The 27,453-nt window shown below is 37.4% G+C and overlaps 1 protein-coding gene across 15 annotated transcripts in view; it reads left to right on the top strand.

Annotated features, from left to right (window-relative positions):
- Ncoa1 (nuclear receptor coactivator 1) overlaps positions 1-27,453 on the top strand; it is a 265,108-nt gene that overhangs the window by 166,626 nt on the left and 71,029 nt on the right. For all 15 annotated transcript variants that reach the window (XM_087216231.1, XM_087216230.1, XM_087216223.1 and 12 more), the window contains 5 exons: positions 4,922-5,088; positions 7,868-7,965; positions 17,380-17,557; positions 24,270-24,449; positions 25,963-26,058. In XM_087216231.1, coding sequence (XP_087072357.1) covers positions 4,922-5,088; positions 7,868-7,965; positions 17,380-17,557; positions 24,270-24,449; positions 25,963-26,058 — 719 coding nt within the window. The remainder of the gene's footprint in view (positions 1-4,921; positions 5,089-7,867; positions 7,966-17,379; positions 17,558-24,269; positions 24,450-25,962; positions 26,059-27,453) is intronic.

Raw genomic sequence — 27,453 nt, 5'->3', positions numbered from 1 at the left:
GCATCCCAACCTCACCCCCTTTTTTGAAACTTTGAGGCAGAGTCTCGCCAAATTCCCCATATTGGGCTCCAACTTGCAGTCCTCCTGCCTCAGCCTCCCAGAGTGCTGGACTATAGGTGTGCCCCACCACACCTGGCTCTGAATAATATTTTGCTGGGATTTTGATTAAACTGTCACTTACTTTTATAGATTAAATTCATAAAAATGACATTTTTATGTTCTAGGTTCTAGAAAATTCTTATTTATGACTATAAAACTTTTTATTTATTCAGGTCTTTGCTGTTCTTCAATATTTTACAACTTTTCCCCTAAGTATCCAGCCCATCTTCGATTAGATGTATTCTCATGTGCCACAGAATTTTTATCACGTTTAGCAATGGTATCATTTTGTCTGTGGGCTTTTCTAATTGGTAGTTGTTAATGTATGTAAATGCTAGTGCTTTCTAGGTATTGGTCTCATATCAGTCTGTTGTACTGAACTTTCTTATTTTTTTAATGATTTATCTGTTGATTCCCTTTGATTTGTGTGTATGCAGAAGATAATTACAAATATCAAAATTTTGTATACTAATTCTCTTTTCTACACATCTTTGAGATAATTATCTTATTTGCTTTAAAAATATTCTGAAAGCTGTGATTCTACTTCAGGTTTATCTGTATAAGCTTCATTTTGATTTATTTTCCCCTTTGTGATACTGGGGATTGAACCCGGGAATTTTGCACTAAACTACATCTCCCCTCTTTTGTTTCTGTTTTTTTTAATCAGAGCCTCTCTAAGTTGCCTAGGCTGGGCTCTAACTTGAGATCCTCCTGCCTCAGCCTCATGGAGTGCTGAGAATTAGAGGCATGCACCACCATGTCCAGTTTGTCTGGGCTTCAGTTTTAGTAAAGTGATATCTTGGATATGGCGAACAAAATTTTTACTGTTTTGAAACTGATTGAGTTTGTGCATTAATACCACCTTGCAGTGTTTCTTTTGGTCTTATTATATGCTGTCTCCCCAAGCAGAATGTGAGCTCATAATAAAACACATCTATTAGGGCCAGGGATTTAGCTCAGTGGTTTTGCCACCTGCTGTGTAAGCACAAGGACCTGAGTTCGATCCCCAGTACCAAAAACACATCTTTTAGCCCTCAGGGTATTGCCAGCCCTGTGTATAGAGCCCTAGACTGGAGAGTTTTTCAGTTACTATTTGTTGGGGTGAAATATCTTGTATCTCATTCCAGTTACCTTTTTTCCATCCCCTTCTTGTTCTAGGAGAATGAGAATTAAAATGCCAATCACAAAGAGGTGGTTAGGAATGCTTTACACTTATGTAACACTTCCAGTTCAACTCAAGGAGTACTTGTTAAATGCTGGCTCTTCAGCCATCACCATCTGTGTGATGTTTTAAGGATATGGATGAAGTGTGAGACATGTCTTCTTAAACCTTCATGGGCTTAGCATTGTCTTGAAAATAAGTAATCATAATTAAAGTTATAATAGATAACATTTATTGAGCAAAACGTATATGCAAGAACTCTGCAAAGCATTTTATATGTGTCATCATTTTAATCTTCATAAAACCCCAGGAGGTAATTAATGTCATTATCTCCACTTTATAGATAAGGAGATTGAAGCGTAGAGGTTAAGTTGCTCCTGACTAGTCTGGGGTCGATGGCTCATCAGTGACAAGAAGTGTGAGCCTGTGCCTAGGGAGCATACCACACTCTATAGACAGTTAATAGTGTATAAGATCTCTTGTGACTTGTCTTAGTCACTTTTCTCTTGTTGCTGAGACAGAATACCCAAACCCAAAGGTAAAGGAGGAAAGGTTTATTCAGCTCACAGTTTGTAGAGGTTTCAGTTCATAGCTGGCTGGCTCCAAGGCAGGATGGCATGACAGAGGGACATCACAGAGCAGGCGAGTGGAAGGCAGCTAGCAGCAGGCGAGCAACAGCAACTAACAGAAACCCTCTTTCTGTCCCTTATAAATTATCCAGGCTACCTGCCCTAGGGGCGGGTGGCACTCACACCCAGGGTGGGACACTGATAACCCTACCCAGAACTATGCCAAACCAATCAGTGAACTAATTTAGTAATCATACACCCTTAATCCTGTTGTCACACACACTAGATCGAGCCACCTCTGAAAAGCCTCACCTATGACCACATGAGGCTTTGAGGGGACATCAGAGCACAAGCCATACATGATATTCTTCAGACCTCATCTCTTACCCTTTGTTTCTTATCTTCTGTAGTCTAGCTGTACTAATGTACTTAATATGGTCTTTAACTTGATGTTTTCACTCTCACTTTATATCTTTGAAAAAGCTGGGGGTTTTTCTTCAGGACACCAATCTCCCTGCCATTAAGTTTGCACATCTCATTGCATAACTATGAGTGTTGTTATTAACTATATCATTAACTATTCACATAGCATTTATATTCTATTAAGTATTATAAGTAATCTGGAGCTAAAATACTGGGAAGGATTTCCACAGGTTATATTTAAATGATATGCCATTTTATAGAAAAATTTTGAGTATCCTTAGATGTGGTGTCCATTGTGAGGGATGACTATTCACATGAGAAGATAGCTCCACAGACATTAACTAGCACGTCTGCCATATCAGCGGTAACAATGGAGGTTTAGTAAATGGAAAAGTGTAGTTTAGAAAAATAAAGGAAGCTTTTTAAAGATAGGATTTTTTGTCATCTCTACCTCTCCTTTAGTTTTGACTTCATTTGAATATGTTTGCTGTCATTGTCTCTGCATGCTTATTGGCTACTTCATGTCATGGTGATTTTTCCCTATTCTCAATCTCAGGTCATTTTATAAACATGTCACCATTTCATTACTTGTAGCTTCTTGATTGCTGTCTCCTTTTTATAGTGAGACACTTCATTTATTCAATTTATTCAAACATTTATTCATTGTTTCAAGAATTTCAGCATCACATAAAACTTACTGGCAAAAACATATTTAGGAGTCCCACCAAGTGAATCAATATTATTCTTTTGAAATTTAGACCCATAGATTCAAGACAAATCTACTAAATACATTTTGTGTCACTTAGATTCTCTAAGGTAAAATCACATATCCTCAGACACTATCAGGTGTTCAGGTAAAACATGGTGAAAATGTACAGTCATCATTTTACTTAAGTCTTGCTCTTAATATCTTGGTTCATATTCTTGCTGTGAAAGTTATAAGATACAGTCTTATTAAACAAAATGGTAATCATTCTTCAGTAATAAAAGATTTAAAAAATAAAGACAGTACATAATTATAATGTTAAAATTTGATTTTGTTTGGGATATTTATCATTTTGAAGTGTTTTTTATTATGCCGACAAATACAGTAGTTGACTTGGTCCTTTTAACTCAATATGTTGTTATGTAAATACTATTGCTTTTTAAAGTCTTTTTAAAATTATTATTAAGAAAAGTAAATGGTACTTTACTGCCAATTATGAGCTTTTAACAACTGATCTTTTTCTCTTTTCACCTTTTTCTATTGCTTTTGTATGTAGCCAAGTAATTTTGAGTGCTGCTTATAAAACAAAGAGCTAGTTGTGATCCGTCTTTCAAAGCAATCACTTCAGTTTTTATAAGTGTTATATAAAGCAAGTTGCCTGATGACGTCCCTAATAAATGAAGGGTAAAGACTAGAAAGAAAAAAGAACAATAATTATTCAGTATGCTTTTTTAAAAAGTGCTGTCTTATTTTTCTTTATTACTTTAATATAAATTGTTTGGTTTTGTTTACTTTGTTGATGAGAACTTTAGTTTTTCTTTTTTGAACAAAGCAGTATACAAAACAGATTTTTCTATATACTTTTGCCTCTAATTACTTTTTTAAATTTTACTTTTGAATAAGTATTTTTATGAGGACCAACAATGATCTAATCAGAATAAGAATCAAGAATTTATCAAATTTCTAATTATAACTCATTTGAACTCTAGCACAGTCTCCCCTACTTTGCAAAAAAGTTATTTGAAAATTCAGATTTTCTACTTCAAGGAGTTATTAGCTGTGTCCTCTCTAGATTTATTAATCATGTCTTGCACCATGAGCAAAATCTTTGCTGTTATCTGAGTAATTATTTCTGATTTCATTTTTCCCAGATCCTCTTTTGTTGCCAGTTCAGAGAGTCCAGGTGGCTGAGTATCAGATTGTTCCATTTTGTTTCCTTTTGGGGTTGCTGTAGGTGATCCAGAAGTCTGTTTTTAAGGCTTGTTTACGTGTCTTCTCATTTCCACGGTGGCGGGGGGGTGCTTCTGGCACCCATGCGCCTCACCTTCTCTGCCCTAGGAGCTTGGGATGGCAGTGGGGGAGCTCCCTTCCAGGTGCTGGGACCAGCTCACCTTCTCTGCCCTAGGAGCTTGGGATGGCGGCGGGGGAGCTTCCTTCCAGGTTCTGGGACCAGCTCACCTTCTCTGCCCTAGGAGCTTGGGATGGCGGCGGGGGAGCTTCCTTCCAGGTTCTGGGACCAGCTCACCTTCTCTGCCCTAGGAGCTTGGGATGGCGACAGGGGAGCTTCCTTCCAGGTGCTTGGACCGGTTCAGCTTCACTGCTCAAGGAGTTATTAGAATGTAAAGTAGTTTAAGTACAACCACTAGATTTACTGTCTGGCTCCTTTTCATATCTAGTAATCATTTGCCATTTAAATATATTCAAGGTATGCATGTACATCATTGGGGAAACACATCTGTTACAACAATCATTCACTTTTTTGTATTTCCTCCAGAACTGTTTTGTGCACTTTGGTATTTTGTAGTGTCTGTTCTGTAGATATGAATTTAATTGCTTTTTAAATATGCTTTTATATTTTCAATAAAAATAAAGATTTCTCTGTATGTGTAAGCATTAAATTCTTGAGCAGAGAAGAAACTAAGGTGAATAATGTATGTTAACTGGATTTTATTTGTGTAACAGCACTGAAAAGAGGCGCAGGGAACAAGAAAATAAATACTTAGAAGAGCTAGCTGAGTTACTGTCTGCCAACATCAGTGACATTGACAGCTTGAGTGTAAAACCAGACAAATGCAAGATTTTGAAGAAAACAGTCGATCAGATACAGCTAATGAAGAGAATGGAACAAGGTAAAAAGATGGCTATGTTCTTTGTTATTAAGACACATGTGTCTCTACTTTTATTATGAAGGAACTGCATTAATGTCTTATAATTTTATTAAAGAAATGTTTTTATTTGGGTGGTATTTATTTTATTGAGTCTGAGAACCTTATTAAAACAAAGTGGCTTACTAAACTAACTTGAAGACTTGTTGCCTGCAAAGGTTATGGGACTCTATGTTATAGGGGATTGAGAAAGGAGACACAAATAGTAGGGTAGGACCTGAATTCCAAGCATAAAGTTGAACGGTAACTCCACTAAAGGAAACTTATTTCTGCCTGCTGGAGGAAGCTTGCCTCTACCTGGAGTCTGGGTGGAGGAAACATTTTTCTCTGAAAAAAAAACCCTGATGGGCCGGGGATTTAGCTCGGTGATTCCGACGCCTGCCTCGCAAGCAGAAGGACCTGAGTTTGACCGTTGGTACCAAAAAAAAACCCCTGGTATATTTTTAAGATTCATGCTATACTACCCATGCTTACCAGGAACCTCACACCACCAAACCCCTGGGTTGCCTACCAGAACAAAGGCAAAGCACTTTGAAGAACACTCTGAGTGCCCACCCCATGCAAGTGCCACAGAAAAAATGCTTCTGAAGGTAATTTTACACTAAAACTGTACAAAAAATAGGGGGAAATAATCTGTGGTGAGTGCTAGCATATCAGACAACCGATGGGAGAATCAGACCCAAAAGAACTTCAGATTAATAGCAACATTATGAAAGACTCTAGGCAAATACCTTGAAAATGATTAAAGTTATATAATTTAAGATTTTAGAATCTGAAAAACAGTCTAGTGACTACCCCATTAGCAGATAGGAGAAACCATACTGGAGGCCTGCAAGCACCAGGAGCCTGCCTAATACACCGTAAGCTAAAGATGGCAGGATTTCTCTGAGGAAGCTGATGCCGTCCCCACAAAAGGTTTCTGGGGACAATCCTCAAAGGAAAAATGAGCTGCTTACCCTGCCCGCACCACTCAGACTGTTGCCAGTCACATTTTAGTGCCTCCCTTTTAGTATCAGCAAAATCCCAGATATTTTTGGAAATCCTATAGTATGAAAAAGAACAAACCAAGCAAACAGAAAAGAAGACTCAGGCAGTGCAGGAAACAGAAGAAAACTTAAACATCAAATCATTCTTCAGAGACATAGGGAAGATCTTTTGTCCATGAAAATAATAACTTTGAAACAGAGTATCTGGAAAACCTTTGCTTCTTTTCCGTTTCTCCTCTTCCTCCTCATTCACTCTTCCCTAACACTCTCTCAAGTGTTTGCGCTCACTGTTCCCTCTGTCTGCAGTGCTCTTCCCTAGGCTTGGACCCTCACCCATTTTATGTCTTTCCTCAGATATGTCTTCTCAGTGAAATTGTTCTAATTACTCTGTTTAAACATTTTTAAATAGGGAAAATCGACACGCCTTTCTTGATGTGTTTTCCCCACAGTACTTTTTATAAATGTAAGATTATTTGAAATAAATCCCTCGGGGTGTGATGGGACACACCTGTAAATGCTCAGCTACTTAGGAGGCTGAGGCAGGAGGATCACTGTGAGTTCGAGGCCAGCCTAGGCTACATAATGAATCTGCAGCCAGCCTGAACCTGCATAGCAAGACCCTGTCTCAAAGAATAAATAAATGAATAAATAAATAAAATCAGGAGGATACTTTGCAGATAAATTAAGCTACAGACAAAACATTAGAGAAGAAATGTAAATTACAGCACACACATTGGCCCATTTATTAAGTGTGGATTCCTGTAAAAGTTGTTTTAACTGCATATATTGAGAAGATGAGAAGAAGGGAAATATGTGTGTGGTGGGTGCTGTAAGTAAGTTAAATACTTACCTTTCATGATAGCATGACAATAGATATGTCTACCAAGGGCAAAGGCATGAGCAGACTACAGCACATAATCATGTTACTGACAAGTATGGAGTTAAGGGTGTCAGTGGAGCAAGACACCCAAAGTACAATGGCTTTCACAAGACAGTCTAGGTATGTTAGGGATCCAGACTCCTTCCATCTTGTGTGCCCCATTGTGTGTGCTAGGGAACTGCCATTTTCCATGTTAGTCAACAAGGGCTCCCCTGTCCAAGTCCCGGCTTGACAAGAGAGGACAGAAAAACCAGGAAACGGTTCTATTTCCTATTCCGATCTCCTGTGTCCTATTTCCATTCTCCTTTTCATAGACAAGACCCAGAACTACACATTGCCTCTGTTCACACACCATAGGCCAGAAACTAGTCACATAACTGTTCTTGCTTTAAGTTTTCCCTAAAATTTTAAATGTTTTAATTTTCACATATAGTAATTTAACCTACATGAAATTGATGAATTTTGTTTTAGAACTCGTTTAAAAAACAAAAACCTACCTGGGCATAGTAGAAGGAAGATCACAAGTATGAGCCTAGACTGGACAATTTAGCAACCTGCCCTGACCCTGTCTCAAAATACAAATAACAGAAGGGTGGATCATGGTATGCCTGTAATCCAGCACTTGGGAGGCTGAGGTAGGAAGATCAACACAAGTTCAAGGCCAGCCTGGCCTACATAGTGAGTTCAAGGCCAACCTGAATTACATAGCAAAACAGTGTCTCAAAGGGAATGTAACTAGAGCAATGGCCCTGGATTTAATTCCCAGTACCAGCACCAAAGAAAAAAAAAAACCACATGAATCTATGTCTTCATAAAATTGCATTTATGGAAATGAGCTCTTTTTTGATATGTGAGTTTTAAAGTCTCTTTATTACAGAGAAATCAACAACTGATGATGATGTACAGAAATCAGATATATCATCAAGTAGTCAAGGAGTGATAGAAAAAGAATCCTTAGGACCTCTTCTTTTGGAGGTAAGTGTTCTCATTGGCCCAGAAATTAAAATGTTTATTCTTGCCAATTTGGCTTTTTAAAATATTCTTTTATCCAATTAATAAATGATAAAATAAAGTTTTAAGAACTTTCTGTAATTATTAGGAAAACTATTTGTTACAATTTTAGAATTAAATGTGAAAAATGCACATGAGAAATTTTCATAAAGATTTTTTAAGTCATCAGAAAACCGAAGCATACTATAAGGCCTCTTTCTGGGATGGTTAGAATTAGGTGGAAGAATAAAACATTAGAATTATTTAGCCGACTACTGCTGTCTAAATATACTGTACAATTTCATGAGTAAAGTATGCCTCTCTATATAGGCTAGGTATTGTCTCAGAATGTTTTCTGACTAAAAATTTTTAAATTGCTTATATAAACATTCTACAAGAATTACTATCAAATTTTGAAAAGCAAAGAACTTTTAAACTTGAATTATTTTGTAACTACTGTATAATTTTCACCCCTGCCTTCCTATCTGATTTTCAGTCCCTATATTCTCAACATAAATGTTTTGTTTCCAATCAGGCTCATCACTTTAAATGCTTTCTCTCATACACATGTTTAAAAACAACTCTTTATCTATCCATCTATCTATCTATCTGTCATCATCTGTCAGTCCACCCCCCACAGCTTAAGCTTTTCTTTTATCTCTAAACTCAATTTTTATACAATTTACATAATGTAAATATATATAAAATAAATTCTCTGTTCTTGTCCTTCATTAGGGCCCTTCTTTCTGGTGATCTTAACAAACTTACAAAGGGCTCTTTGTTTTCTAATTCTTTTACATGTTGTGTCCTATTTCCATAACTTCTCTGACTTTTGTATTAAAACAGTGATCATTAAGATCCTAGAGTCTCTGCAGTCTTCATAGTTCCCTCTATGCACACCACAGGTAATATAAGAAAATTTTCAAAATTCAGTTCTTGCTTTTCCAGCCCCAGAAATATAATGTATTTACATTGCATACGTGGCCTTCTTGCCTTTACTTCTTTCCACATGCCACTCAGACTTTATTAGGCTGCTCTTTTCTTCTATTAACAACTTCTCCCTCAAAAATCTCAATTTTTTTGGTGGTGGTGCTGTGAATGGAACCCAAAGCCTCACACATGTTAGGCACATGGTCTACCACTGAGCTACATATAACCCCAGCTGCCCAAATCTAAATTCTTTCTTTCCCACCCACATTATACAAGTTTAATTTTTACTACAGACTATTGATTTTAATCTTTTTATTAGGGAAAAAGCACTCAGTTTTGTAGAACTGAAAAATATGAAAGACATTGGCCATTGAAACTGGGATAGAAAAAGTGCTTCAGATTCATTTCCACTTTCATCCTTACCTCTGCTCCCTGTTCACCACCTGCCACCGTCCTGTGATATGACTGCAGTTGGATTTCTCCTGGGTGCCTGGCCCCTGCTAGCACCTCTTGCTTTTCTCTTCTCCTCTGCAGGACCTTAGTCGTGTATTGGCTTAGCTTTCTCATTGCTGGGACACAGTACCCAACTCCCACAACCTAAAGGAGGAGAAGTTTAATTTAGCTCTTTTCTAGCCTATGATTGGTCAGCTCCAAGACAGAAACATCATGGTGGAGTAAAGCTGCTCAATTTATGGTGCCAGGGAGCAGGGTGAGTTGGAAAGAGCACCCAAGAGGAAAGGGCAGGAATCAGATCCAGTCCCCAGGAGACTGCCTCATGACTCACCCAGACTCACCCAAAAGTGTTCTCTACTGATGTGCTAGGTGTCTGAGTCCAGTCAGGTTGACAGTCATGATCAGCAATCACAGCTTGTCTTTCCATAGTTTTTCTGTGAGAGTTCTGTCTGCCTCTTAGCCCTCAGTTTTTGTTTGTTTGTTTGTTTGTTTGGTACCGGGGATCAAACTTGGGTCCTTGCGCTTTCGAGGCAGGCGGCAGAACCACTGAGCTAAATCCCCAGCCCCCAGACCTCAGTTTTTGAACTGGCCCTAGAACTTTCTCTTTTCAATTCATTAAATATTTTTTAATATAGTGCTGTATATAAATAAAGTCGTTTGCGACAATGAAGAAATAGTAGATGTAGAAGTCCTTGAGATTCTGGGGTTCTCGTAGGAAAACAGTGGTCATTTGGATCCTGGTCTCTGCACAGACCTCAGAAACCACACAGATCAACATGGAGAGCAAATGGAGTACCCAGACTGAATACCGTACTCTAATTTACATATACTGTACACTCATCACTGCTTCATCAGAAAAGTCCAGGCACTTTCAAGTGAACAACAATGACAGAAAAACATCCACTCAAAACTAAATATAAGACAAAGTAAGAATGTTTTTCAGCTGTTATTATTACCCTGAAAACGCCTTTGAATTGAAGGAAAACACATTACACATGAATTAAATTTCATCAGTACAGTGGACCCTTGACTTACAACTCAATTTGTTCTCAAGGGCTGGTTGTAACTTAAGGCGCAGGCTCCTCTACACAGCCTTCAGAGCCTCTCTCCTGCACACAGGCAGATCTCAGTGTCCTTAGAGAGACAATGGCCCGGGACTTCTCAGTTAACCCCGCACAAGCGGCCAGCATTCGGGTTGTAACTCAAGATTTTGTTTGTAAGTTAAAACTACCACTCCAGTTGTAACTCAAGTTGTTAGGATGTCAGGCCAATCGTAACTTGAAGGTCCACTGTATTTTCCAATATAAAAAAAGGATATCAAATTAGAAATTTTAAAAACAATAGAAATTAGGTTCTTGACCTCAAGGAGCTAAAAAAAAATTTATTTCTGAGTTATAAATGTATGAAATGGAGTCTTCAAAATAGAATTCTAAGATTAATAAACTTCAGAGTTACCTCATTGACAACCTACTATCTGTCTTTTCTGTGCCTTCTTATCCCCCACCTTGTCCCCATTCACTTAAACTTTGTAAAGTCTAACCAGAGCAGCTAGACTGAAGGTATTAGAGGAAATTTCCTCACATCTAAAACAAGAGTAGTATTAGAATTTATTTATTCAGTTTATTTGGTGAATTTTTCTGTGTATCAGTTAGTAACTCCAGGGAATTATTATGAAAATTAAATTTTATCATTTGTTAGCAGTGTTTTTTAAGCAGCACAATTGTTCACTCTTCTCTGCTATCTAAATTCAATTATTTGACCCTAATCTTCCTTATTTCCCATTGGCCCAAAGAAAAATTCTGTTTAATTAAGGAGGTCTCCCTAATTTGTGTGTCCCTTCAAGCTTCTTCACCTTACCTTATACCATTCTCTGTATTTCTGTGTGGCTTTTGACCATTGTTGACGACTTACTCCCCTTGTTTCAAATTTCCCATGGCCTCTTGAACAATACTATACTTTCTTTTCCTTCTTTAAGTTCCTCTTTAATGTTAGTATCCTCTGGGATTCTCACCTCGGCTCTTTTCCTTTTTTAATTCTGTGCATGTTTCCTGGGAAGTTTTATCCATATATATCTCTGTATTCATGTATGTGTGTAGTATCAATTAGGATTCTCTGATTTCAGATACCAAAGCTGACTAAATTAGCAAATGTGAATTTATTGAAGTTCTTGGGAACAGAATTGAAACTAAGGCATCTCAAGGAGGCCAAGAAGCAAAAACTTATGACTGGTCTCTTAGAACTGTCCAGGCATTGCCTTGCTGCTAGAAGGAACACACTCTAGCCAGTTCAGTCTTTTTGCCATTCTCTTCAAGGCAGAGAAATCAGCTCAGAGATTTAAAAAAAAAAAAAAAAAGTAGTCATCTTCCTTTATATACTTATTCTATTGTAGAATTCTTTTTTTTTTTTTTTTTTTTTAAGACCAGGTCTCATTATGTAGCCCAGGCTCACCTCGAGCTCATGATGATCTCCTGCCTCAATCTCCAAAGTGCTGGGATTACAGGCATGCACCACGATGCTCAGCTAGAATTCTATTTTGAATTTCTTCTCTTCAAGAGAAGAATTCTCCCAATGGCCTGATTAAGAATCCTATAAGGCTTTATTTAATGGGCAAAAGTAATTCCATGAGGAAATCAGAGTATTCTTTAAAGGGAAAAGAAGATTGTAGTTTTAAAAAATGAATAAACAAGAACCTCAAATGATTACTTGTGAAGGAGAAAAATCTGTCTTTAGCTCAGATCTCTCTTCTGACCTTCTTGTTCATTATATTCTGCTGCTATTTGCACATCTCCATTTGACTGTTATACAGTCACTTCAAATGTAGCATTCCTAAAGCTAAATTTATAGTCCTCCTTTACTTCCTTCCTCTTAAATGAGGGTGAGGGGGTAAACAAAGAAATGGAAGAGAAGGATTTTCCCCATGTCTCCTTTCTCAAGGAAAGGCACTTCTCTGCCAGAGCCCTAGAGGCACGCACTGAAGGAGTTGCTCCAAATGCTCAGTTGCCCCAGCTGCCACAGACCACCTGGTGCTGTTTCTTCTGTCCCTGTCAAGTCTTCTCTCACTTCCACTGCCACTGCCTCATTTCCAGCTCTCGTGTGAACCTCAGTGTCACCATAACATTGCACCTGGGCTCCTTCCTCCACTCCACGCATCCTGCCCACCGCCAGAGGAGCTTTCGGAAAGCAGACCTTGTCACTCTCCTGCTTAAAAACATTACTTTAACCAAGTGTGAGCCCCGGTACCAAAAAAATTACTTTCAAATAAATCTTTTTCTTTTTTTCTTTTTGCTTTTCCCTGAAACTTAAAAAAAACAAAAACAAAAACCTTTCTACTGTTAAATGCAACACAAATATGTTAAGTGCATAAAGACTTTTTTTTTAATCCCTGAGCTGATTTCTCTCTCTGTCTTACGTGTCCTTGCCTTCTCTCATCCCCCTACCTCATTTCTGCTTCATGTTTTTCAAGCCTCTGGTCAGGTATAGGAAACCTCACCCAAGGGATATTTATTCCTTCCCACTGTGAGTCTCACTCTGTCCTTAACCTTTGTGAACTCTTCTCTTATACTGTGTTGTGGCTGTGTGACTTGTCTTTTTCCCCTCAGAAACTATGAAAGTATTGAGAATGATGTGTCTCAGTCCCAGAACTTTCTCCAGGACTGACTCCTAGGTGGGAGTCCCATTTAAAGCCAAGGCCCTGGGAGAAGGCTGGACTCCTGTGAGGCCTCTGTGAGAGACGAGAGCAGTCTCCTGGGCAGAGGGAGAAGCTCTCACATTGATATCCCTCTGCCCAGGAACAGTTACTGTCTTCATCTCTGTGAGCGGCACCACATTAGACCAGCCCTCAGGATGTGGAAGAAGAGCAGAATTTTTTCCCTGGAACACATATGGAAGTTCATTACCTACACAACTTACAAGGGAAATTTGTAGAGCAGGAACAAGTAAAAGCAGATTCTATTATCAGACATACTTTTAGAAATAGAGATGTTTGTATATTCATAGGAATAGTCTCAACATGTATTTCCTGAAATGTTACTAATATCTGGGATTTTGACAGATCTTCTATTATTGTTGTCATTTTTGTATTTTAAAAATGTGTGTAAGTTTATATTTCATTTATATTTCTAAAAATTCCAGAAGTTAAATTCTATTTATACTGATTCGATTATTATCAAAGAATTTTGCTATTGTTGTTTTGAGACAGGGTTTTATATGTAACACTTTAAAAGAATATTTAGATCTACTCTTTTTTTAAAATGTGACTCAGGTGTTATTACAGGATTATAAACCTGTAATCCCAGTATTCTGAGAGGCTGAGGCAGGAGGGTCACAAGTTCAAGCCTATCCTGGGCAGCTTGACAAAAGTCTGGCTAAAAAAATAAAAATAAAAAATAAAGGCTGGGAATGTTGCTTAATGCAAAGGCCCTGGGTTCTATTCTGAAGTTTTTGAAGATACTCCATACCCAGTACCCCCTAAAAAAAGATTTTTTAAATTATTCCAATTATTCCAATAAACCACAGGCAAACAAATATATTTTGATCACCTACTATGAGATTTATAGGTACTCTGACTTAAAAAAAAACTTAGTTGACTATAAGGGTGCTTTTTTGTGTCCATTTAAACTCTAAATAGTTTGTAGGAGGTTTGACTGATATTGAGGTCTTCAGAGTATTGATCATCACATCATCTCCCCTTTGCAGTGTGGATTATGTGAGAAGTGGTCATGGCAGCCACATGGAATAAAAATAGCTTTATTTCTTTGCTTTTTTACTTGTTGAAGAAAAAATTAACAGTATTTTTAATGAAAACAAGGGGTGGTTAGTGTTTATTTTTTTTAAATCTTAGCCAAATGCTTTGTGATAAGAGTTTTGGAGATGTAATTCAAAGTTCAATTTAATATTTGGCTCAAAAAACAGTACTCTAAACCATTTACCCATTGATAGAATCCACTTAGATTGATTCTATACGTTGGCTACTACTCAGTTTCATTCCTTTTGGTTATATACCCAGGGTTGGGATTGCTGAATCAGCTGGTATTTCCGTTGTGAAGTTTTTGAAGGTACTTCATACTGTTTTCCATGATGGTTATACCAGTTTACATTCCTACCAACAGAGTACAGGGGTGCCCTCTTTTCTACATCCTTATCTGTACTTGTTAATTTTTGTCTTTTTGATAATAGCCATTCTAGCAGGCATGAGGGGATAGCTCTTTGTGGTTTTAATTTGCATTTCAACCTTAAGTGTCCATCAGCCAATGACTGGATAAAGAGAAGTGGTAAACCAGGCATGAGGTCCATGCCTGTAATCTAAGCACTCGGGAGTCTGAGGCAGGAGTATTGCTGTGAGTTCAAGGCCAACCTGGGCTATGTAGTTCAAGGCCAGCCTAAAATACAGAGCAAGACCCTGTCTCAAAAAAAAAAAAAATATGATTGGGGCCGGGGATTTAGCTCACTGATGCCACCGCCTGCCTCGCAAGCGCCAGGTCCAGAGTTTGATCCCCGGTACCACTAAAAAAAAAAAAAAGAGAGAGAGTGATAAACATTCACAATCAAACCAGTCTTTTTTACAGAAGGAAATCTTCAATATATATGAACTTGGAGGCTAATATAAATCCAGTTAAATAAATCCAGTAACAAGAAAATGAATAATGCATGATCTCACTTCTGTGGAATCAGCACTGTAGAAGCAGAGAGTAGAATAGTCATGACCAGGGGCTGCAAAGTATTGGGGTTGGTGATTAGGGAGATGTTGGTCAAGGAGAAAACGTTTTAGTTAGGGATGAGGGTGTAGTTGAGTGGTACAGCACATGCTTACAAAGAAAGTGGTAGAGCACGGCAAAAAAGAAAAAAAGTAGGTAGATAGGAGAAGTAAGTTCAGGAGACCTATTGTACGTCATTGTGACTGTAGTGAACAATACAATCATTAGGTAACTGAAAATTGCTAAGAGAGTAGAGGACTGTTTTGCTTTTTTGTCTTGTTTTTTTTTACAGTCCTAGGGCTTGAACCCAGGGCCTCACACATGCTAAGCAAACATTCTACCACTGAATCTACTTGAGAGTAGATTTTTAAAGTGTTTTCACCACGAAAATGGTAAATTTGTGAAATGATAATGTGTGCTAATTAGCTTGATGCAGCCATTCCACAATACATTCAGTTTTCAAAACATCATGTTATATACCACAAATATGGATAGCTTTATCTTTTTTTTGGTATCCGGAATCGAACTCAGGTCCTTGCGTTTGCGCAGCAAGTGGTAAAACCACTGAGCTAAATCCCCAGCCTGATAACTTTATCATTTAAGAAATTAATAATAATCTTTGGTGAAAAGATACCTCACAAAAATAAGGTAGATAAATGGAAAAGTAAATCATTGGATGCATTTACTAAATCACAGTACTCATTTTGAAATCCTGTCTACCAGTTATGCAGAGATTTTTATTGACATTCCTTGATCTCAAAGAGTGATTCTTCTAAACAAATCAGAAGTGGCATTTTTACATTTAAAAACAAAAAGTCCAGAGCCCACTGAGATTCTGATTGGAAGATTTTCAACAGGTAAAAGACTTAAGTTTTTAAAATAAGGAGAAAATATTTAAAGCCCGTTCACACCATTTTCAGATACAAAATCATCACCATGGCAACATTTCTGAACATCCATTTTCACATGCTGTCTCTGTGGCATAAATATCTTTCTGTGGCATAAGTATCTTTTTGAAAAGCAGTTTACTTTTTATTTATTATTACAATTTCATCTTAACCCTGAAGGGGAAAATCATGTTTATTTTTTTGGAGGGAGAGTATCTGTTAGGTAGTATATTCTTATCATCAACCACTTATAGAAAAGACCAACAAATTTAGGACACTTAGGTTTTCCAAAAAGAAAAATTAATTGCCCATCAACGTTGTAAGACAGCTCTTCTAAGTATTTTCCCATGGGTAACCACTGACTCTTGTGTGACACATAGGATTTTAATGGTGATTTTACCTCTTGTTACAAAATTTGATAAATGGTTTTCTCTTTAAGATTTTGTTTTTATTGCTTATATACATTCTACAGCAAGTAAACAGCAGTATGTTGGGAAGAGATGCAAAGGTTGCAAGTACACAAGGTGCCACCCAGCCTTCTTAGCATTCTAGATCTTTCCTCAGCATTCCAGGGTTTGCAATGTGTGATTCTCAAGACTGAAATTAATGAGGCACCAGTGTGCCTGTATGTTTATTAAACCTGCTTTCTTCCATTGTGTTTTAGGTTACAATATAAATAGAGGGTCTAACTTTCCCCCTGCACTCTTGTGGATATTATGTGCTCTGTGGGACACATATACATCTGTGTCCTTTTGGAGATGCCCCAGCCCCATCTCAGCTTAGGGGAGACCCCTAGGATTTGGCTCTTGTCTACTCTGCTGACTCATTTTCTACCACAAGCCGCCTTGTAATATGTACTCAGGCAGCTCCGCACTGCTTCTACCTTTCCTTTTGGCACCATGCTCTCACCTCTGCCTATGATGTCCTTCTCACAGTCTTCTTCCCCTCCTCTACTGTGCCTTTTAAAAGTCAGTAGGGCACTGTTAAGAGCCTTTCATTTCCCCTAGTACCAAATTAGGCATGTGTTCATGGAATATTGTGTGTGTCTCTGATACTGTGTTTATCACTGGTATTTTATTATGTTTGTGTCACTCCCTCTGTGCCACAGCTTCCTTGAGGGCAAAGAACAGATATTAACTTACATAGGTTAGAGATATTTTTATGACTGAATGAATGGAACAATCTCTTAGTGAACATCCATTACCGGAGAATTTATTTCTAAGGAAGGAGGTTGACATATTCATTGATGTCTACTTGAAGCATTGGTGTACAGTCCATTTGGCCTCTTCACAGAGAGTCTTCTATCCAGCAACCTTTCCCTTTTAACTTGATGTATATTTCTGACCTCTTTTTTAATAAAGATATGTATATGTTCATTTATACCTTTTAACCTCTCAACCTCTTAATCTTTTTTTTTTTTTTTTTTGGCTTTGCAGGCTTTGGATGGATTTTTCTTTGTTGTGAACTGTGAAGGGAGAATTGTATTTGTGTCAGAGAATGTGACCAGCTACTTGGGTTACAATCAGGAGGAATTAATGAATACCAGCGTCTACAGCATACTGCACGTGGGGGACCACGCAGAATTTGTCAAGAATCTGCTACCAAAATCACTAGGTAGAAAGAAATTCATCTCTTAAAAGAATGCTCTCTGTACCTTCTTCTTTCATACTATATGTGATATTATGTGATTAATTCTATGTATAGTACAAAATAATATATACTCAAAATATTTTGATTGTATTTCATTTTCAGATGTATTGAACAGCTGATAAGAGACATTCATCATCATCTTCTTCTCCTCCTCCTTCCTCTTTCTTCTTCTCCTTCTCCTCCTTCCTCTTTCTTCTTCTTTCTTCTTCTTTCTCCTTCTTTCTCCTTCTTTCTTCTTTCTTTTTCTTTCTTCTTCTTCTTCTTCCTGGTCCTGAGGATCAAACTCAGGACCTTGTGCTTGCCAGGCAGGCGTGGTGCCCCGAGCTACATCCCTGGCCCCTCCCCATCATCTTCTGCACGGTGCCATTATTAGGTAACAGTAGTGAGAGACAGAGTAGTTACCTGTCTTGCCACAAGAAGCTTCTGCTTTAAATCCCCTTTGTTTTCAATTTTTATTATGTCCAAGAAAGAGACATAGGTCTTCCCTACCACTTTGCTCAAAAGAAAAGGAGGGGAAGGAGGAGAAAAGGAAGGAATGTATTGCTCTGTTATGTTCTTATTAATATTTCGAGGGTATAAATGCTTGCAGTCCCAAGAATAATTAGGTTGTCCACTGCCGGGGACCCCAGCTAGAAGGATGGATAAGATTGATTTCCATCTTCATTAAGCCATATGCCTTGGGGCAGGGCTGAGTCCTTAGGAGTTAGGGGAAGTTTTATTAAATCGCTAGAACGTAGATGGACTAACAACAGCCCTTTGCCTACTTCTCGAATATTCAGGCTCCTACTAATGCTTTTCAGAACTCCAGTTCCAATTAGTCCCAGTAATTGGATTCCTATGTCTCCATCTGAGTGGGTATTTTTTTCAATAATCAGTATACATTTTGTTAGCAAATAAGAAATTTTTCATAATTTGAAGCTCCATTCCATTTCAGAATTTTTATTCCTATTTTTTCCCCTCATTTCTTTGTTCAGTGAGTTCTGAAATAAGACCAGTTCATCACAGAGATAAATTGATCACACATCAGTATTTCACACAGATACTGTGTGATAAAATATTTGGGTAGTAGAATTAGGAGGGTTCTAGCCATCATTTAGTATGGGAACTGAGACAGGTGGTCAAGTAAGTTAAACAGTGTTTTGTTTTGTTTGATTTGGTTTTGTTTGAAATAGGATTTTGCTGTGTAGTCCAGGGAAACTTTGAACTTGCTACCCTCAAACTCTCAATCCTACTGCCTCAGCCTCAGTGCTGGGATTATAGTTACTTACCACCACATCCAGGGAAATCAAACAGTTTAAGGTTCCCCTGATGCCACTGTAGATGCTACTTAGATTTTCTTTCTCGGGATTTAGATTTAGTGTTCAGACTGGATTTAGAGTTTAAGGACTATTCAAATAAGTTTAATGAAACTTGCATTTTTTAAAAAACTACTTTCCTCATCTTGGTAACGAGGTATCTGTTGAGTTTAACAGTGTGCCTGGTTGGGAGGAGAACGGAGGTCACAAAAAATAAGGCTGAACGACTCATAGCAGCTAAATCTCGAAAAGAGCCTACATATCCATCAGCAGATGACGGGATTAAAAAACTGTGGTATACATACACAGTGGAGTACTACTCAGCCATAAGGAATGATAAATATGAGTCATCAGTAGGAAAATGGTTACACCTTGAGCCCATCAGGTTAAGTGAAATAACTCAGACACATGAGCTAAATATCATATGGTTTCTCATATGATAAGAGCAAGGGCCGGGGATTTAGTTCAGTGGTTCCGTTCTGTTGCCTGCCTTAAAAGCACAAGATCCTGAGTTCAATCCCCGGTACAAAAAAAAAAGATAGATAATACAAAATAAGGAGCTAGATCCTTTGTAAGTGGAAAGGGAGTCTAGAGATGGAAGAAGGGAGGTAGGGGAGGGCAAGGGGAAGTAAAAAGAATTAAGATGTGTTCTGGGGCCAGGGATTTAGCTCAGTGGTTCTGCCGCCTGCCTTGCAAGTGCAAGGACCTGAGTTCTATCCCCTGTACCAAAAAAAAAAACAAGATGTGTTCTGTACATGTGCCAACTCCCCTACAATGAATGTAATCATTGTGTACAACAAACATTACTAATAAACATTAAAAAAGAAAAAAATAAATCTAAGCAGTCTTCTGCTGCTGAATAAGAGGCTTATTGGTTGTGGAAGAACTACTGAACATCCCTTCTCAGCATGATTACTGCAGGTCACTGACTAGGTCATCCCTGATCACTATCAGGAGGTGAACATGGAGGGAGCGACATCTGTTATCTGACTCATTGACAATGCTGCTCTCAGCAATCCAGGGCACAGGCCCCAGCAGCTCTGGCAGTTCATCACCACCTTCTCTTGAAAGGCCCCCTTCCACCATAGGGAGGGATGTGGGACTTCTGCTGCAGAGGCATCTTGCTGTCCTCCCCGCAAAGAATGAAAGATCAAAAACATGACAAATAACATGATACTGTACCGTGCCTTTGCTGTCATGCACGATCAAGGAGACAAGCAGAGATGAGGCAATCTCAGTGGCAACAGGTCAGATCACCTAGTTTTACAGTGATGGTTGATCACCCATTAGAAACAATGAGATGGCCCCATCCAAAGAATAAAACCCAGCAGCACTAACTTGGAAAGTCCAGTACTTCTCTCTAGCTATTTCCAAGAAGTATTGAGAAGAAAAATATACTACAGTGCCCATATTTAAACCTCCATTACCTGAGCAATCAAATTATTAGCAAATCAAAGAAAGAAAGTGGAATTATATGTATATTCAGCCCCCAGAAAAAAGTCAAGGTTCAGAAACTATCAAAAGAAAACTTTGAAGAATATGATCATATATATATATATATATATATATATATATACACACACACACACACACACACACACACTCTCTCTCCCTATATGCAAGTATCACATGGCACAAAAGAGTATATTCTTATTTTTCATTTACTATCAAGAAGAATTTTTGAAGAAAAAAGTCAGAAGCCAAACTGTTTAAAATTTGCTTTTGAGGGCTGGGGATTTAGCTCAGTGGCACCGAGCCTGCCCTCCAAGTACAAGGTCCTGAGTTCAATCCCCAGTACTGCAAAATAAATAAATAAATATAAATAAATTTTTAAAAAAATTTGCTTTTGAATTTAATGATTTAGAAGATTTCAAGATCTAAAATCCATGCTTTCTAAGCATGACATTTTATTCATAAAAAATAAATCTCAACACTGAAAAGCTACTATAGTGATCTTGTCCAAAAGCACAAATATGCACAGATATTTTTAAAATGTTATGTTGTGAAAGATTAAGATGTTAATGAGTATATACTTATTTGTGAAGTTCTAGTAAATTAGATTTGAAAAAAATTAAAAATAAGTTCTCATAAATTAATGGCAGTTGTGTCTCAAGTGATGCAGACACTATAGTAATTGAGAACACAAGCTTTTGGTATAAAGCAGACATGGAGTATCCATTCTCCCTTTAGCACTTGTTGTGTGTTGTTGGACAAGACACTTGACTCCCTTTTAGCTTCATCTTTCATTGGAAAGTTGAGAGATAAATAGTGCTTCACACATTCCCTAGCCAAATTCCCTTTAAACTTTAGCTATTATTACTACTATTATTGGCTTTATCTAAATGTTTTGGAGCTTTTAATTTCATGAATGATAAATATATAATGTTTGAATCAAAATTACTTGATATTTTAGATTGTTTTTAGCTTAGACATTGATTTCAAGGAAGAACTGTCTTGTCCTGTCATAATATGCTTCTTACTTAGTCTGTTCCATAAAAATTATTGAGGCAGGCTTTGTTTTACAGATCACAATCAGTAGAGTTCAGTTGTCAGTTCTTCCTTTCTACCAGTAAATTGTAATGCAGTGCTACTTCTATCTTTCAAAGGGGCTTGTTTGGTAGTCTTTTATTTGTGGCTTTCATCCTTTTAAAGAGAAATTATGTGGTGAATTAAAAAAGCAATTGCATAAAGATTAGGTAAACTGCTTTCCAGCTGGATAATCTTAACTAACCCCCAACACAAAATACTAAGTTTTGTCAGAGTTTTATACCTTTAGTCTAGATCTGTTGTTTCCATTCCACAAAGAACATAGAGTTTGTATTTGTGATGCTGTTCTCTCTAGCTCAATGCTTACTGTTTAAAAGAAGATTTAATTTTAAAAAGTTATAAACTATCAGGGTAAATTAATTTTGATAACTTAAAAGAAATCCAATTAGTATTACTAAATTCCAGGAACCTAGAAAGATCACCAAAAAATTTACCAACATATATTGGAGGGAGTCTATATTTTGGAAGTGATCTTGCCATTAATTTTTTGTTATTGTTGTTGTTTTGAGACAGGGTCTTACTCTAAGGTTCAGGCTATTCTTGAACTCACTAAGTAGCCCAAGCTGGCCTCGAACTCCTGGCAGTCTTCTGCCTCAGCCTCCTAAGTGCTGGGATTACAGGTGTGCAACACCACACCCAGCCTCACCATTAATTATTGCCCTAAGATATGATAACTAACCCGTAAATTATCAGAGTTGCTGTAGTTGCTTTAGCTACCATGATCAGTTTTCAAGTTTGTTTGTTTTTTAACTTCTCAAAAAATAGGGCCAGGGATTTAGCTCAGTGGTTCCGTCAGCCTGCCTCTCAACCACAAGGTCCCGAGTTTGATCCCCCGTACCAAAAAAACAAGCAGAAAAATGTTTCCTACACTTAGTGTAATAGGTTATGAAATTGCCCTCTGTTTTTCTCTTGGTTCCTTCTGCTACCCTGACTCCTAGCTACCCCTCAACCTTTTTTGTTTTCTTTACTCTCTCTCTCTTTTATTTTTTTCCTTCCCCAGTGCTGGGGATTGAACCCAGCATCTTACACATGCTAGCCAAGCTCTCTACCACTGAGCTACATCCCTGGCCCTCTACCTTCTTTTATACCTGTACTGAGTGTTTTTAGATGCAGCATTTAGCAAGTAGCTTTCTTTGCATATACCTTCAGTAAAGTAAACTGTCCCTTATAACTGAATAGCTCAGGGTAAATATCATTCAAACCAAATATCAAACAACATCTTAACTTTTTTAAAACTTAAAATTATTTTTAATCATGGGGTCCTATTTACTTTAATTGGAGACTTTTCCTAAGAATTAAAGAATTTAATCAGTTAATTCAATACTTGAGAGAGCTCTTAAAAAATAATGAGTATGTTAATTTTTGCCTGAATTTTACCCCCTCCTTGATCTTCCACTCATTAGCCTATATGTGCTAGAAAAATGGTAGGAGGAAGGCACTGCGAGAAATCCTCTGTAAGTAAATCACACATGCATACAAAATGTCATCCATAACTATTTTCTACATTGTTCCCTAAATGGCACAAAAAACTTATTTCTTCTCTTTTTTTGGTACCAGGGATTGAACTCAGGACCTTGCACTTGGGAAGCAGGCGGCAGAACCACTGAGCTAAATCCCCGACCCTATTTCTAAAAGGAAGGGTAGCGTTTATAGTAACTGAGGACTTGAAATGACGCTTCCTGTAAAATCACTGTTTTGATATTTGAATTACAGTATCAGAAGGTCTTATGTGTTTTGTTGTAGAATTTCAGAATGAAAATTTCAAAGTTTTTTAGAAATAATGTAGTAGATTCTTTATTTTGAAGATGAAGCAACTGGAAATCAAAGATTAATTAACCCAAACCTCACAGGTAGCAAAAACTTCTTACTCCAATGCAGGTTTATTTCCATGCTTTCCTCTAACATTTAAAGTGAAATGGAAAAAAGAAAAAGGAAAACGGGTCAGTGCAGAGTATAGGGTAAGCAAACATTTGGGAATGGTGAGAGAGTAACCTTAAAAATCCTCTGAACTTCTGATGACCTCCTTAATCTCGATATGACTCTGTGACTGGAAAATCATGACCACCATAAATTATTACTTGAAGCATGCAGACATCTTTACTATTGCAAAATTCAATTTTCTTATACTGAATCAGGTAATATTTCTTTTTCACCAATCTTTTTATATAACATATTGATTGTCTTCCATATTTAAAGTATTATAGCACATGCACTATGGTGGTAAAATTAATTAAAGCACAAAAAAATGGTTGTAAGAAACATTACTCTGTACCTATTCTAAATATTTTTGGAAAGAAGTCTAATTAATTATATGAAATACAGGGGATAACAGACCCCTGGAGAAGCTCGGAATCTTCTCCCCAGAAAATGCACATGCACATAAGCTGACCCTTGAAGGCCCAGGCCGGCTGCCGAAGACCCCTGTGTAACAGTGCAGCCGTGATTTTGAGTCATTTTTCCATTGCCAAGGAATAGCTGGAAACAAGCAGGCGCTCATTAATTAACTACTATAAAATTCTGAGTGAAGCAGCTAGCAATTTTTAATTTTTGTCTTTGTTTATAAAGGTTGTAACTGAACTAGAGTATCTGAGGGAAGAGACCTTATACATTTTAAATATCAGAAATGTTATGCTTTCTAACTGGTAGATGTTTAGATTTGCTAAGGAAGATAAATATCCTGTTGCCTTAGGATAATGTTAGATCTGAAGAGGTCTGTCTGTGTTTTAATCGGAGTAATTACCCAGATGGCTTGAAGTATGTCCTTTATATCTTTGGATTTTATACTTTTTCACCTTACTCACAATCACATAACATCAATTTTTTTTTTGCCCCAGTAAATGGAGTTCCTTGGCCTCAAGAGGCAACACGCCGAAATAGCCATACTTTTAACTGCAGGATGCTAATTCACCCTCCAGATGAGCCAGGTACCGAGAACCAAGAAGCTTGCCAGCGGTACGAAGTAATGCAGTGTTTCACTGTGTCGCAGCCAAAATCAATCCAAGAGGATGGAGAAGGTAAGGCACAAGATCGTTGTAAAGTGTTTGTTTTTTCCTACAATTTGAAAGAACAGGGAAGGAATTAATTATAATCTGCCTTCTTCGCATAGTATTTTTTGTTACTATATTGTGTATCCCAGAAGCCATTCAATTTGTGATATGTTTCTTACTATTAAAAAAAAACCCTCTACTTACTAACATCTAAAATTCCTCTTTAAAATGTCCCCAATTTCACAGCTTTAAGCTTAAATGTCAAATAATTCAAACCAACTTGTTGTCTAAAAATGAGAGATGTAACTAACTGCTGTCAGTTGGAACTGTATCAGATGCAGCAGGCTGTTGAACAGCTCTGATTTTTAGAAAGTTTCAAGTTTAGAATGTAGGGAACATTGGAAGATAGAGTTGACATTTTTCAGGCTATGCACAGTGGTTTCTAAGGAGGTAGCTTTATGAATAGATGAAAACATAGCCGAAGCTGTAATGTGCACATTGGATTAGCATGGATTTATATATGTGATGGTGGGTAAGTCTTCCATGTCAACTTAGACTGACCTAAGTTTAGGAACACCACAAACTGGGAACTGGTGTAAGGACCAGGGAAGGTGGTAGAGAAGAAGTTGGTCAGATGCAAAATAGCCCCGTGTATAGCAGATCTCACCAGGAAATGGAGGTCACACTCAACCTTTCACAAAATACACATGCCATGTCTTATATGATTAACTGTGTGTTATTTATGTAGCACTGTCAAAACAAAATTTAGAAATGGGGCTTCAAAAAACCTATATATCCTACCAACAATATCCACAATAAATGTGTTCGTTATGTACCGCAAATGTATACTAATAAATTATATGCCCTAAAGACAGTCCTTTGTCAAAAGCAGAATAATAATTCAGAAAAAAGATTGTTTTTCTCAGTTAACAATAGTTGATAATTATCTGTGTATTAGTTATCAGAGTAATCTTTATAGCCATTAAGTACTGACGAATATGAGAAATTGACTAAAAAAGTGCATTTAGAAAAAACATCATGTTAGGTATTGTGAGTGTAAAATATTCTACTGTTGGCATCCACAAGGCCCTGGGTTTAGTCAACAGTTTTTTTTTAAATGGTGTTGCTTACATCTAACTAAAACTACTATTTCTAGTTTTTATCAATCCAGGTACATGAGATGCTTCGGTCTTCTGTAGTTCATGTAAGAACACTTAATGGGAAGGAATTCTTTATTCTAACTTCCTCTCAACCTAGAGCTCCAGGTTTTGGTTGCCAGCAATTTTATTTCTCTTTTTTTTTTTTTTTTAGTACCGAGGATCAAACTCAGGACCTTGCACTTTCGAGGCCAGTGCTGGCACCACTGAGCTAAATCCCCAGCCCATCAGCAATTTTATTTCTAATATACTATTATATCACAGTGATTCTAATATTAAATCCTGTAACATATGGTTTTTATAAAATAAAAAAACCATTAATGGCAAGTAATAGGTGCAAACCATTTACTCTCTTTCCCTCCATCTCCCCTTGTTTTGGGCAGATTTCCAGTCATGTTTGATTTGTATTGCACGGCGATTACCTCGGCCTCCAGCAATTACAGGCGTAGAATCCTTTATGACCAAGCAAGATACTACAGGTACTCACTGTATAGTTCAGAATATTTTATAGGTATTGTTGAAGTGACTGTCTCCATAAAACTAATGTCCAAAATGTTATGTCTTTCTGTTCTGTTCCCTAGTCTGATACAGAAAACATTTTAAGTAGTACTCTTGATATGGTTCATTTTAGGTGCTGTAAATCATTATTGTCATAGGCAAGGTGTGCTGGGAAGACCAGTTTGGGGTGGGGGGTACCGGGTATCGAACTCAGGACCTTGCGCTTGCAAGGCAGGCAACAGAACCACTGAACTAAATCCCCGGCCCCTACCAGTTTTTTGGGGTTTTTTTCCCTACCAGTTTTTATAACTTCAGATACCTATATTTTTATTACAAATTAGTTTTATAGTCATGTAAGAAAATGTTTAAAGAAATTTGGCAGATATAGATATATAAATATGTGAAGTGCACATTTATACATTTACAAATGGATATGAATTTGTTAGTTTTAATATTATGCTTAAATGTGTTTGTCTATTTCTTTTTTTCTTCATTCTTTTTCTTTAAATTTATTCAGCACATACTCTTTGAGTCCTCAGGAATAACTGTGACTGTGTGAGATTGCTCAGGATATGTATGATTGAACAAAGTTCAATGATGTGATTACTTACTGGGATATGTTTTATGATGGAAAAGGTGTGATATGGTGCAAGTCAGAATTGGTTTTAAAGTTACCAAGCCTTCAGGCCTGAGGCTCAAGTTGATATCGAGTCCTTAGGCCCCAAAGGTGGGAAATGGTGCCAGCCAGCCTACATACGGTGCCAGAAAGGACCAGGAAGGAGGAAGGGTCTTGGTGCCATGAGTGCTTCTGAGTGAGGAAACGCCTGTAAGACAGAAAGGTGTATTGGGAGAACCGAAAGAAGCACAGTTGAACCACAAAGGGAGAAATGATGGGAGTGCTTGAAAAGCAGGTCTTCTTTTTAAAGGCCTACTTCAAATTTCATTTTCATCAAGAACAGACTGCTATTCTTTCAATTTCCAAAGTATTGGTTATTTAATTTTATCTTCATACTAACCCATCATGCTTTTACATCCATCAGTTATAGCTCTATCACTTGTCTCATTTAAAAATAGAGATAGATACTAGAGATATACTTTTGAGATTTAAAAATCACTTCTACTGAATTGTATTCATTGTTAAAGTTCAGTTTTAATGTGTATTTTGACTTTTATCATTCTTTATAAAATCTCCTTTTGTCTTTAATGAATCTTTTAGTCCCAGAAATCTAATATACTTGTATGCTTTGTTCTTTTGTTTTTAATGATAAATTCAAAACTGCTTCTCCTAAAGACCAGGGAGCACAAATTAGCACAGATAATAGGAGACAGTGAAGATAATGTCTAGGAGCTTGGAGAGATAGTACCTGACAATAGGA

This window comes from Heterocephalus glaber, unplaced genomic scaffold (genome assembly GCF_053883595.1).
Source record: "Heterocephalus glaber isolate CG9 unplaced genomic scaffold, H.glaber_assembly_v1.0 deba00001457, whole genome shotgun sequence".
In the NCBI taxonomy this organism is placed as follows: Eukaryota; Metazoa; Chordata; class Mammalia; order Rodentia; family Bathyergidae; genus Heterocephalus; species Heterocephalus glaber.
Note: the sequence above shows the minus strand (reverse complement) of the source record. Positions and strands in the feature narration are given on the sequence as shown.